Source organism: Platichthys flesus, chromosome 18, assembly GCF_949316205.1.
Source record: "Platichthys flesus chromosome 18, fPlaFle2.1, whole genome shotgun sequence".
NCBI classification, from domain to species: domain Eukaryota; kingdom Metazoa; phylum Chordata; class Actinopteri; order Pleuronectiformes; family Pleuronectidae; genus Platichthys; species Platichthys flesus.
The window spans coordinates 6720715-6732869 of NC_084962.1; the positions used below are offsets into that span (position 1 = coordinate 6720715).

The 12155-nt window shown below is 43.4% G+C and overlaps 1 protein-coding gene across 4 annotated transcripts in view; it reads right to left on the bottom strand.

Annotated features, from left to right (window-relative positions):
- LOC133973714 (neurexin-3b) overlaps positions 1-12155 on the bottom strand; it is a 271954-nt gene that overhangs the window by 38947 nt on the left and 220852 nt on the right. For all 4 annotated transcript variants that reach the window (XM_062411736.1, XM_062411733.1, XM_062411734.1 and 1 more), the window contains one exon: positions 4349-4520. In XM_062411736.1, the coding sequence (XP_062267720.1) occupies positions 4349-4520 (172 nt within the window). The remainder of the gene's footprint in view (positions 1-4348; positions 4521-12155) is intronic.

The window sequence follows — 12155 nt, forward strand, 5'->3', positions numbered from 1 at the left end:
GGATTTATCTCGCTCCTGAGGAATTGTTTTGTCTGTATTTCAAAACAAAGATTGGCAGATATTTCAGGGCTCCCATTTCAGGTTGTGGGAATCATACCAGTGTGCGCTTGGATGGAGGTCTTTGTATGTCTGAGAGCATCTGTGAGAGAGAAAATGAACACAGGCCCATTCTGCTTATGACCGACCCCTCTTGTATCCACAGCAGAGGCTGGAACACGCACACAAACACATTTTCCCCGAGGCACAAGCAGAGTAGTTAGGCTAATGGTCATTCATCTGAGACAACGCCTGAACCTCGGCCAGCTCCGGCAAAGTGTGATGCACAATTTCCGCCTGGCTCGGTCCAGTAGTTCTTTAATTCAAAGATTCAAACTCACTCAAAAAGATCATGTAATCCAAAATCAAAGAGCACATGGATTTGGGTGTTATATAAGGAAATTGGAACCCTCTCACTAAACAAAGACAAGCCCCTGCAGTAATGTGGGTTGTCACAAAAGTACACAGGATTGTGGAGATGCACAGTCCTGATGAACACCGACTGGAGAAGGATGAGAACCGCGGATGAAAAAGGGATTTGGGGACAAAAAAAGAATGGAGATCTAACAGGGCAATGTTGGAGGGAGAGAATAATTAGAGAGAGGGAAAGACAAAGCAGTGAACACACATACACACACTCGACGCCCACACACACAAACACACACTGAACACGTGTAAGCTGCAGGAGCCTGATGGAAACACTGCTTTATGGGATCAGTGTGGGTTCATTGTTGTGTAGAAGAATGGGGCTGTGAGGCACAAAAGTCCTCTTCCGTCTTATTTCTCGATATTTCCAGCAATAAAATGAACAATTGTTATTTTTGTTGACCTGTTTGTGAGAATTACTCAAGGGAAATTTGGAATAGTTGAAATTACCGTATAATAAAGATATTTAAACATTTAAAAAGCATTGTGAGCTGAGAGAGAATTATATTCTTGGTTCTTGGAACGTAATCACATGTGTATGTTCTTGTATGTTCTTGCATTAGATGTTACAGATGTACCTCCTAAAGTGGCTGGTTGTAAAGGTGCCACAGGTGTACCAATACTGAAGTGTAATTTTCAAGAGTTTCTAAAAAGCCTGCTGCAGAGACATTCTGCTAAACTCTGATCCAAAAGGTTTTTTTTTTATTTTATGTGCAGACTGCTCTGCACCCAGGAATGACTGCTGCTAAGAAACGTGGCTCAAGGAGATGTTCCTCATTGTACAAACTGATAGAAAAGGTCTGCTAAACCATGACACAAAGAATGGATTTAAAAAGAACATGGTGGGTTTTTCTTTGGCTCAGTGCGATACACATTTGTAATGGCCGACATAAGTGCCTCAGACCTGTCTGGTTAAGTGTTCCTCACAATGGCCGACATGTTCTAGTCATTTTTTCCTTTGTTCCTGACGCGACGGCAAGTACTGTGATAACATCTTAAATGACAAGTTAGTTCTCAGTTGTCTGGCAGCTCTTTTGTAAGTTTAATTCCCCTTTGCTTTGTCTCAGATATATTTTAGTTTGAGATTATAACATTATAAACTGATATCATGGAAAATATGTGAAAGAAAAAAGAGAAAAGGATTTAGCGAGATTATCTAAATGAAAATCTCTTGATGCAAAAAGATGAAACTAGATAGTAGGTCTGTAAAATGCATGTTAATGTTAATAATGTTAATGATGCTAATATAGAAAGTTTTGATAATAACTTTACTGGTGACCTTTTCCTTATTATTGTGCTTTAATTGAACTGTAGAATTTCATCTGACTGCTCGTGCGACTTCACTTTCTTGATATCTCTTCTGAACATAGATGATAGCAAATTACCACTGATCAAATTGTTATCATGACTATTAATAGCGATGCCCTGAATTAGATATGGCCCACATTATAAGCGTTGACATATAGAGACAAACCATTCACATTCACACTCACACCTACGGGCAATTTGGAGTCTTTAATTAAACTGAGCTGCGTGTCTTTGGACTGTGGGAAGCAGCCAGAGTATCAAGAGAAACCCACACTGATATTGCGAGAATAGATAGAACCTGGCTGCTCATAAATCTTTCCAGAAGTTGCTCAAACCCTCCCGCTGCCTCTAAAAGCAGATGCTCACCACACACATCGATACATTGCTGCGCAAACTTTTCAAACACTACATTTAAAGCATCCAATTTACACTCCACAGGCTACTTTGCAAGCGGCTCTGACTGACAAGCAATCCGGCAACACCTTTGTCCTCACCTATTCCCTTCCACAGAGAGGGGGCATGCCCGGATCCGGTAACTGTTTATTGAACGACCTGAGAGCTTTGTGGCAGCTGCTGCCTTCAAGTTAAGGCGTTAAGAGTGTGAGAAAGCAGTCAATGAGTCTGCACCCTGACATGTAATTACTCATGAGATGACAACGCCTTTACAAGGGAGGGAGGGCAAAAAGAGAAGAAAAAAAAAAAAATCAATCATCGTTGAATTGCTATCACTGAGTGTCCCCGCAAATTACCTGTGCAGAAGAGAAAAAGAAATTACTGCGCATTCGATCCCCCGACCTCAACTGCTTTCCAAGACAATGGCAGGCAGACAGAAACAGGGAACAATCCTCAAAGGGCTCACTTTGAAAGAATCCAAATGAAGAAAGCAGGAGCCCTCGCTGCTGGGCATTGCTTAGACTGACGAGCAAACTGAGTGGCCATTTAGCAATGATTCTAAATGGAGGCTGGCGTTGGATCCTAGATATTTAGTGGCTTATTGATAGAAGGTTGAGCAGCCATTCAATGCTGATGCAGAAGGTAAATTACTGAGCATAATTAGCAGCCATTAAAGATGGAGAACACTAGAATTCTTAGCTGAGAGCTTGAGGAAGATGACAAGTGGTTCTGTGACTGATCACAGTCACGGTTGTCTGAAGTGGGCGCAAATCTGTGCGTGAAGGAGACGTTGCGTTGTGTGTGGTGTAAATGCGTGTGCCACATGTTGTGAAGTTCCTCAGTATTTTCCAGCGTCACCGTGGCCGAAACACAGTTATGAAACCTGTCTGACTTTATCTGGTCAAAGAAAAGCGAAAGACAGCCGACGGCAAAAGAAAGCCAGAGACAGAAGAGATTAGCATCACCTGCGCTGGTTCTGAACCAAACCAAGACAGCGTGCCAGGTCACGCAAGGAGAGGAGGCCGTCCTCTCCTCATCGAAGGCATGCAACCAGGGCCTGTAGGGCTGCTGAGACATAGGGCTCGGAAGTGAAAGAGATCAAATCCTATTTATTTATATTCTTCGCAATGGGTAGCATCAGCAGTTTTTCTTTATTTTATTTTGAGCTAGAGATGCAGAGTTGTATTTCTGGATACGTTGCCGTTCACGTAACACTACTTAATCTTCAACACTGACTATTTGTTATACATCTGTTTCAGTCCAATTATGTCCTGCTGCTATAGCGCAATTGTACCTCGGAGATCAATGAAGTTTCATATTATCTTTTGTCATCCGAACTTCTCCTTGCCTCAACAGCCACTCTGTGCCGATGTTGCTTCCCTGTGCATCTGCCGTGTTTGACTAAGTGAAATTGAAAAGTAGGTAATAACAAACAAGGAAACAAAGGTGGTCTCTCCTAAGCTGCCTGACAAGGAGGCGCAGATATCAAAGAGCAAGGACAGCCAACTCAATTTAATGGACTGTTAAATAAAGGTAGGCAAGATTTATTTTCCCTTTTAAGTTCCTTGTCTCTCTTACTCTTTTGCTCACTCTCTCACTCAGCTCGCTGAGCGCCACATCTCTGTTCCAAACAAGGGGACTGGCTGAGTCTCCAAATGGAGCGGGTTCTGTTTGATGACCCCATTTGTATTCCGCTGCTGTGCTGCCTCTGCTGACCTGGGGATGAGAGATACAGACAGGCAGCAGCTTTATCTGGCCAACAGGCCACCCTTGGTTCCTGCCTCTATCCTCCTCTTGCTCGCCCAATGACCGAATGCCTCTTGGTCCCTTTCATTCCCCTTTCTGCAATGAGCTGTCCAGATGTTGCACAGTTAATGCCTCTTGCAAGACAAAAGATTCGTGCTTGGTGTGCCCCCGCTCCTGTGGAGTCATGTTTGAGGGCATGAGAGAATTTTTTTGGAGGATTGATTTGCAATGGGAGCATGGCCGACCACATGCCTCTTAGTCGTTTGAGATGTTTTACTTAGAACAAGAGGAGAAAGGGAAATTATGTTTGAGTCAGCCGCTTTTTCATCTTGGTGGCGGCCCTTGATTCAAGAAAAACAGGTGGTGTCCAGAGGTTTTGAGACTCTGATTCTATTCAAACTGTAGAATTTCGACAGAAAAAAATAGAGAGGGACAGTACCTGCGGGAAAGTGCTCATTGATGGGCCAGTTATCCACCTGCAAAGTGGCATTGCCCCCATTCCTGGTGAATCGCACCAAGTGGTATTTGCCATCATTTACCGCCGTGGTTGTCTCCTTTACACTGATGTCCACCGTCCCGATGTTGAAAGTCACACTTACTTTGCCTTGTTCCTGGAAAAAAAGACAAAAAGAAGAAGAGCAAATTTTGAACATTTGACCTTTTACCATACCAAAGACTCCCACATCTTGTAATTCCATAATTACACAATTAATTCTGTAAAAGCTGCTTGGATGAGTGCCCTCTGCCTGTGCTAATGGTGGACTACTCAGAGAACCTGAGGATGCTAGCACGCTTCACTTCATTATACCACTGTAATGTGATGAAAATAGGCTGCCACCAGAGATTGTAACGATGACTAATGCTCCCTGCCGCCTGTCACCGCAAAAACTGGCAGGACCGATCCTGATTCCACCGCGCTCCTTACATTCTATATGAACACCCGTTTTGTTTAGCTCCCCACGCTAAACCAGTTATACCATGTCCATAAATTATGATGCCTCCCCATCATTTCCTGACTCCGCTCCCATCGACCCCACTAATTTTCACGAGCTGCCAGCGTGTTTTATTGTGACTGTTTGCGTATTCATGGGTGTGTGGGCGTTAAAAAGCAAGAGGTTTTAGAGCGGAGGCAGGACTTGGGTGAGTGGCGAGTTGTGTTTTCTGTGTCATTTGTTTTAATCCCCCACAGGGAATCTAGCTGTGTAATTACCTACTTTAGGAGCTTGGAGGAGAGGGACCGTTTCTCATAACAAAACCAAAATTAGGAAGGCTCGCACAGGGGGCACACACATATTGTTAATTGATCAGCTGAAACACTGGCCCTGTAAAGCTGACTGTAGCTGAGCATACACCTTGATAAAGTCAGGCTAAGTTCAACGGTGCTCGCCGGCACAAAACTCAAAGCAAGAGTGCAACACTTAAACCTGCTGAGCTCTATTGAATGTTACAGCCTCTTAATACTGTCGAGGAGCACTTAATAAGGCCAACCTATACTTATCTCACCCCCTCGTGGTTTTACAATCTCAAATGTACTCCAGGAAGAAGAATATAATATTATACCTTACCAACGGATTATTATAGAAAGCTGCAGCATACAATAATAAATGAAATGTGTCATTTTACCTGCGCCTGCATGTCCTTGCACTTTTAGTTTTGTTCTGCAGCGCCACGTTTTGCTGAGTAAGTCTATTCTGCATTTTTGCTCTATTTATAAGTAAAGAAACAAAAATCATATCAACAAGGGACAAATATTATCTTTTAAAGCCGGTTTGTTTCTGAATTTTTTACCTTTTAAGAAGGGCACCGAGAAAGCCTTGGCCGAAGAGCACAGCTCTCTTTCCTGTCCTCTAAATTAGGAACCTATTTTTGTTTCTTAGCATCTGGGGCAGTGTATTCCTTTCTTGATTAAAACATCAGAGACCCCACCATATTTAACAGCTCTTGAAGTTTTTAAGGAAAGTGGAAAGTTGGCCTTTGTAAAACTTTGAGTGAATCATTTCAGTGGCCGCAACAAATCCTTTTTATCTGCCAATGCGGTATGAGAACCCGCGCCGTATTCAACACCTGACTCCCACTTTGAGTTCGAACATCCCTTTTGTTCTCAGGCACCGCATTACAGTGAGCACGGCACAGCCTAATGCGATGGACGACCAAGTGCCTCTCCTTTGTAACAATCTCCAGCTTGGCTAATAATAGAAAATAGAATGGAAGGCAGTGTCACAATAGACATGAGAAAGCCATCTCTTAAAAGCTGAGGTAGAGCTCGGAGTGGGAGTTGAACGAGCAGGATATCTGGACGCGCACTTACCATCCCTGTCAGAGATGCTGTGAATGCTCATTTAAATTTAAGTAGCTGTCATTAAAACTGAGAGCAACATGCAATTGCATAAAATGAAATAGTGTTTGCACAAGTCGACAGATGCCCATGCTGTTTATCTTGCAGCAAATACACATAATCCACACACCTAGTCGGTCTAAGGTAAGCGTTCGCACAAACATGTTGATGATTTAATGCGACAAGGTGATGTTCAGTGTGTGTGTTGAAGCGTGAAAAATACAACTAAAGCATCCTGGCCCTTCTGACTAATGACAGGACCTTTCCCTGGTATGAAAAAACAACATGTCTGACGGGCCATGCGCGCTCAACACACAGAGAGACACATCAGCCGTACTACATCCACTGTGACCTTCGGAGGTTCTGGCAGCCCCGGCTCTCCAGTGTAGTCGCATCAAAGCCACATCAGCGACCCACTAATACCTACAAACAAAGACAGATCGTCACCCGCTGGCCCAGGTACAAACAAACAACAAAACACAACAATTGTACACCTCTGTGACCGCCGCCGACCGCCTCCGGGCAGTGTGCAGAGAGGAAAAAGGCAAACCTCTCCCTCTCTCTTCCCTCCTTTCCTCTGCACTACTGCTGTTGTCCAGCCCCCCCCCCCCCCACGCCGCGGCACATTTGATTGACAGATCCAATTACGTTTTTTATTGGCCTGTCGCTCGCGAGGCGGGAAGGCACTTCATTGTCTCCTGAGCAAAGGGGGAAAAGTGGCTATTGTTCTCTTAGTGGAAAAGATGATGGCCACAATTCCGGGCGTAAACAAATGATGCGCGGAGAATCACTTCCACGCTGACACACACTCGAATACAAACGCACATCAACACACACACGACAAAGTCACAGAATCTAACCTTGCACTCAAGAACCCCTGTTTTAAAGTGTCACATGGCAAAAAATTCCAAAAAAATGCATACAAACATTCAACCAGTTGGTTAAAATAACTCTAAATTAACCAAAAAGAAAATCTATAGATCATTAAAAATTGAGTTGATGTGCCTTTCATCACCTAACATACATCCACACTCTCTATTTAACGGCAATCACAAGCTCCAAATGCTTCAGGCAACAGGAATAGAATGAGATTAGTTTGTTTGTGTGTTACTTAAGTGTACAGTATGTGTGGGCATGTTGTGTTCACGCTCCGTGCGACTAAGACTAATACATGTAATTCCAGCGAGCAGCGGGCACCCCCCCCCGTGCTGCGAGGTGGCCCGGGCCTGGCACGAGGTCCTCCTGCGGGCCCACGTGACTCGGCTCACACTGACATCCGTAATCAGGCCCGCCGCAATCCAATTCAGGGGCCGATCAATGCCTCCAACACACAGCGCACCCCAGGCGGAGTGAAAGAGAGCGAATCACTCAAAGCAGTGGTGGGCGATCCTGCAGACAGCCATCACAGCCCTTGGCAGGCAGCTGCTATAAAGGGCACGAGCCGCTCACGACGGACCCCATCCCCAGCTCAGTGAACGGTCATTCTGTCGAGCCACAGGCCCCAGATAGACATTTAAATCTGGGAGCCATTTTATGAAGGTGAGATGGGTGGAATTAGCACAATTAGCTCTGCTGGGGAGAAGAAAGAAGATGGACAAAGGAAGGAGCGAGACGGAGAATAATGAACCAATGCATGTAGACATGTGGCAGATATCCTCTGTAAGAAGATGGGCAATCAAAATCACTTACAGGTCAAAGGACGTTATTAAAGTGGGAGTTTTCCCCCCCTCAAAAGATTATTGATATCTGCTCCGGACAAAGAGTAGTTGTAGAGGGACGATTCCAGTGGGTCTATTTTAAGTCTCAGTTGGGAGGGAGGAGGATCGGATATCAAGAATGTGAACATGTCCCAGGGTGGGAGTTTGGGTTACATATCCACCCTTTCATCTGACATCAGTGCTCAAGTTAGCTTTTGCGGTCAGGGGGCATCAAAACTGGATCATGGAGGCATTAGCAGTAGAATCAATACAGTGGAGAACCTAGGACAATGTAAGACGCGCTGGATTGATGCACCTGGCCTTCACGCCGCCAAAGCCATTCATCGTCAGTAATTGACAGAGATAAGCCATAGACGACGCAGTGATTTGTAGCTGTCTGTTCTGGTGCGTATGTGACTCCAGAGTCAGACATTTGCTAAAGGGTAGAAACTGTTCAGGAGAGGTCTTATGTGTGTGTGTGTGTGTATGTGTGTGTGGGTGTGTGTGTGTGCGTGTGTGTGTCCGCTGGCCTTTAGTGAAAGTCATTTCTTTATGTATAGAATGTCCTGACAACTCGACAGGCCTCGGGCAAGGCGGGGACTTGATATCTTTTTTTTTGGGCCTCGAAATTGAAACTGAAAACATGATTGGTTAAAACTGAAAGTCTTAAAAACAAAGAGAATGTCAGTCTTTACAAAGAAAATATACCTTACAATAAATGGAAAACTTAGCAAGCATGGTAATTCATCCATAGACACTGCCATTGCCTGCTTTAGACTGAAAACCTTGAAATCTGTAAAATTACAAACCCCCCCCCACCCTTATCTGAGGTAAATATAAATCTGTAGTGAATGTGACTTACATAAATCACCCTTGTTCTCAGTGTGGTTCTATACACTGTTGTTTCATGCAGTTATTTAATTGAGTATGACTGTGCCGGGATTGTGGTCCCTTTAATATCCTATGTGCGTGATGACGTTGAGCCCAATGCTTGCTGGGTAACGTGATGACGTTCAGTCCAAAGCTTGCTGGGTAACGGGACAGCGCCATTTTGTTTTCAGTTTTTTGATATGTAAAAATAAACGGGACACAGACTTGTGTGCCAAACTTGAGGAATTGCCTTTTGTGTTTAAATGCGATTTCCACAAGTCTTTCTTTTTTATGAAAAGACCAAGACTAACGGTGGACTGATACTGTCAGTAAGTATTTTCTGTGTATACAAATCCTGATAAGGCTTAAATGCTTATAACTTGTTGCTCAAAACTATTAAAAACACATTAAGGAGCCACACTGCTTATCTGTTTTGACATTTCCTTCATTATTATGGACATGGTCGTCCCTCATTTATGACAAGAGTTCAACACCCATTCCTGTCCTAAATTTCATCTCCAGAGCAAATTGTTCCCTACTACACCCTGGAGTAGTAGGAGTACTTCTGCTTTTTTTTTAGGAAATAACAGCCTTTTCCAAAATATGAAACTATAAAATTAAGACCCAATTGTCAAGAGGACTTTGCCACAGGGAAATTTGTTGATTTCATGAGATTTGTTGACCATAACAAGAATTTACATCACACCAGCATTATCCTTATCCTAGGTTGTAGTCTTCCACTGAATTAGGGACACTGTTGGTCTTGTACAGATTTAATACTACTACTACTTCCACTATTACTCCTACTACAAATAATAATAACAATTGGTGGCAGTTAGATGGGTGGTATGTATTATGTTAACAAATTATCCACGTTTGTAATTATATAAGAGAGTTTTTTTCAGGTTGCCTCCCTTTGCGATGGACAGCAAAGAAAAAACAGCTTATACAGCTAACTCAGGCTCAGAATTTTATATGTTGAATAATGAGCCACGAAATAATGATAATGAAAAAGAAAATCATATATCTCATAACCTGTGCCAATAAATGAAAACTATCTGCATGGTCGACATCATTTGAATACACTGAGTAAATTAAGTTAGTGTACTGTATCTTGTGGACTTTAAATTGTTTTTATTAATTTGTAATTCTTTAAAAGGCACTTAAAGTCTTAAAAAGGCAGCTGTTATTTGAATGTCATGAATAAAGCACAATTATACATACACGCAGCTGCTTGTCTGCAGTGCTGCTGACGGGTCACAAAAAGAGTCTCATTCTGTAAAGATATACTCCAGTGGGACTGAATAAAGCACTGGAACAACAGTTTTATGTTCTCGTATTAAAAGCGGAGGTGGCAGAGTTCAGGGTTCCCGGCTCTGCACAGTGACAGCCTTAATGCGCTATTAAAATAAACATTCGACTGAAAGCTGTGAAAGTCCATCAATCATTAATTTGCTCAAACGCTCAGTCAGACATTCATAATCGGCTGCGGAGATGTTGTGAGAGGTGACGTGGGAGGGGACACGACGCAGAGGCCGGCTGCCTCTGAAATATTGATCACATCTAAAAGAACCCAGAAGTCTAACACATACAATACTTCACACCTGAGAGAGCCAGGAACGGCTTCATCCAGTGGACAGGAACAAAATGGATTCCACCTCGCTGTGCTTAGTGCTACTGTAGGTAATTGCCGTGGTTATACCAGCGAGTCCATTAGCCAGTTGGTTAATGCCCAGGAGTGGTAGATGGTGTTAGCCCAGAGTGAGGAGGAAGAGTCATTTTGCATTTTTCATATAAACACAAGCAGCAGCGTTTGCCTGGGAGGGTAATGGCTTTGACTCCTGCGCTCGGGCTCAATGTCAAACTCTGAGCCCCGCTCTTTGATCCTCTGCCGCAGAATATGAATCGCACAGGGTCAGCCTTATCAATTATTTACACCCACTCTTTCTCTGTTTCCTGTTTGTCCGCTCTTGTGGCTGTAACTTGCTCTGACACTAATGGCGGACGGCCCGGTGAAAACATTTATCAATGTTACCGCAGGGTTCTTCTCAAGCTCCGTATTATCACTTTCAACCTTTTGGAACTCGGAGTACTGACACTGCACTGATCCTAATCATCACTACTTTAGTACTTCGGTTACTTTACTGCGTGCGTCTCGGCTGCATTGTCTCAGTAAAGTCACTGTCCCTGAAATTACCTCTGGCTGCTGTGCCGCTGTCAAACCTCTATCTAAATTTGAGCATTAAAGAGAGAGATACATATCTCTGTAATATTTTGCATGAAAACGCTTGAAAACGCCACAATCAGGTCGTTAACATTTTGAAATATGCAAAAACATATAAGGCTGACATAGTCTTAAGCATTTAATACTTAAAAAAAAACCTTTTGTATAATTTTGTATTTTATATATTTTGAATATTTTGAATTCTCTTTTCGCTTGTTGCATATGTCGCTGTAGCCTTCAGGAGTATGCCACCTGCCTGTTATCTCACATACCTGTATTATATGAGCATGCAGCAAATAAAACCCTTAAATCAAAAAAAAATATTACTTCACTGTTTTGCCTCATATTGAAGCAGTAAATTAGGTTTGACTGTTGCTAAGAGGGAATAATTCTGCATTTGAGTGCCAACGTTTAAGCTTTTCATTCACATTATTGCAAACAGTATGGCTGTCACTACAGGCAGTATCCATTTCTATATAATTACACCCCCTCTTTCTATAAAATAAATGTATAATCTCATTTAGAGAGAGAGAGAGAGAGAGAGAGAGAGAGAGAGAGAGAGAGAGAGAGCGAGAGAGAGCTCAGGAATTTGAAAGTGCAGAGCAACCTCTATTTGTGGTCAGAGTACCACACCACTGCAGTAATTATTAAGTGTACTGCGTAACGACATGCTTGCTAAACCACGTTAGCGTGGTAAAAACTTCAGCCATGAATTTGCATCTGCCTGACCTGCTGTTACAGTCCTTCATCTGCACCCTCCCAAAGGGTGCACTGGCCGTGGAGTCAGGCCGTATGCAAAGGAATCAGGCTTCAGTGGATGGCACAGTCACTCACACACACCCACCCACACACACACGCACACATGCTCTCAACATTGCCGTGACCTTATTCATGCTCTGCTTGGACTGATGTTGTGCAACAGCTGTTAAGATGGTGCTGGGCATAAATCTCAGGTTTGACTTCATTTACTCGCCGTGGCTTCAGATTTGATTCCATTTGTTCAGTGTAGCTTCACTCCATCATCCATTAAAGGAAAGGCAGGTTCTGTGTGACCTCACACTGTGCCGCGTGTCACAACATGGCCCTCACGTGCCAGGGGGCTCATTTGGGGGGGGGGGGG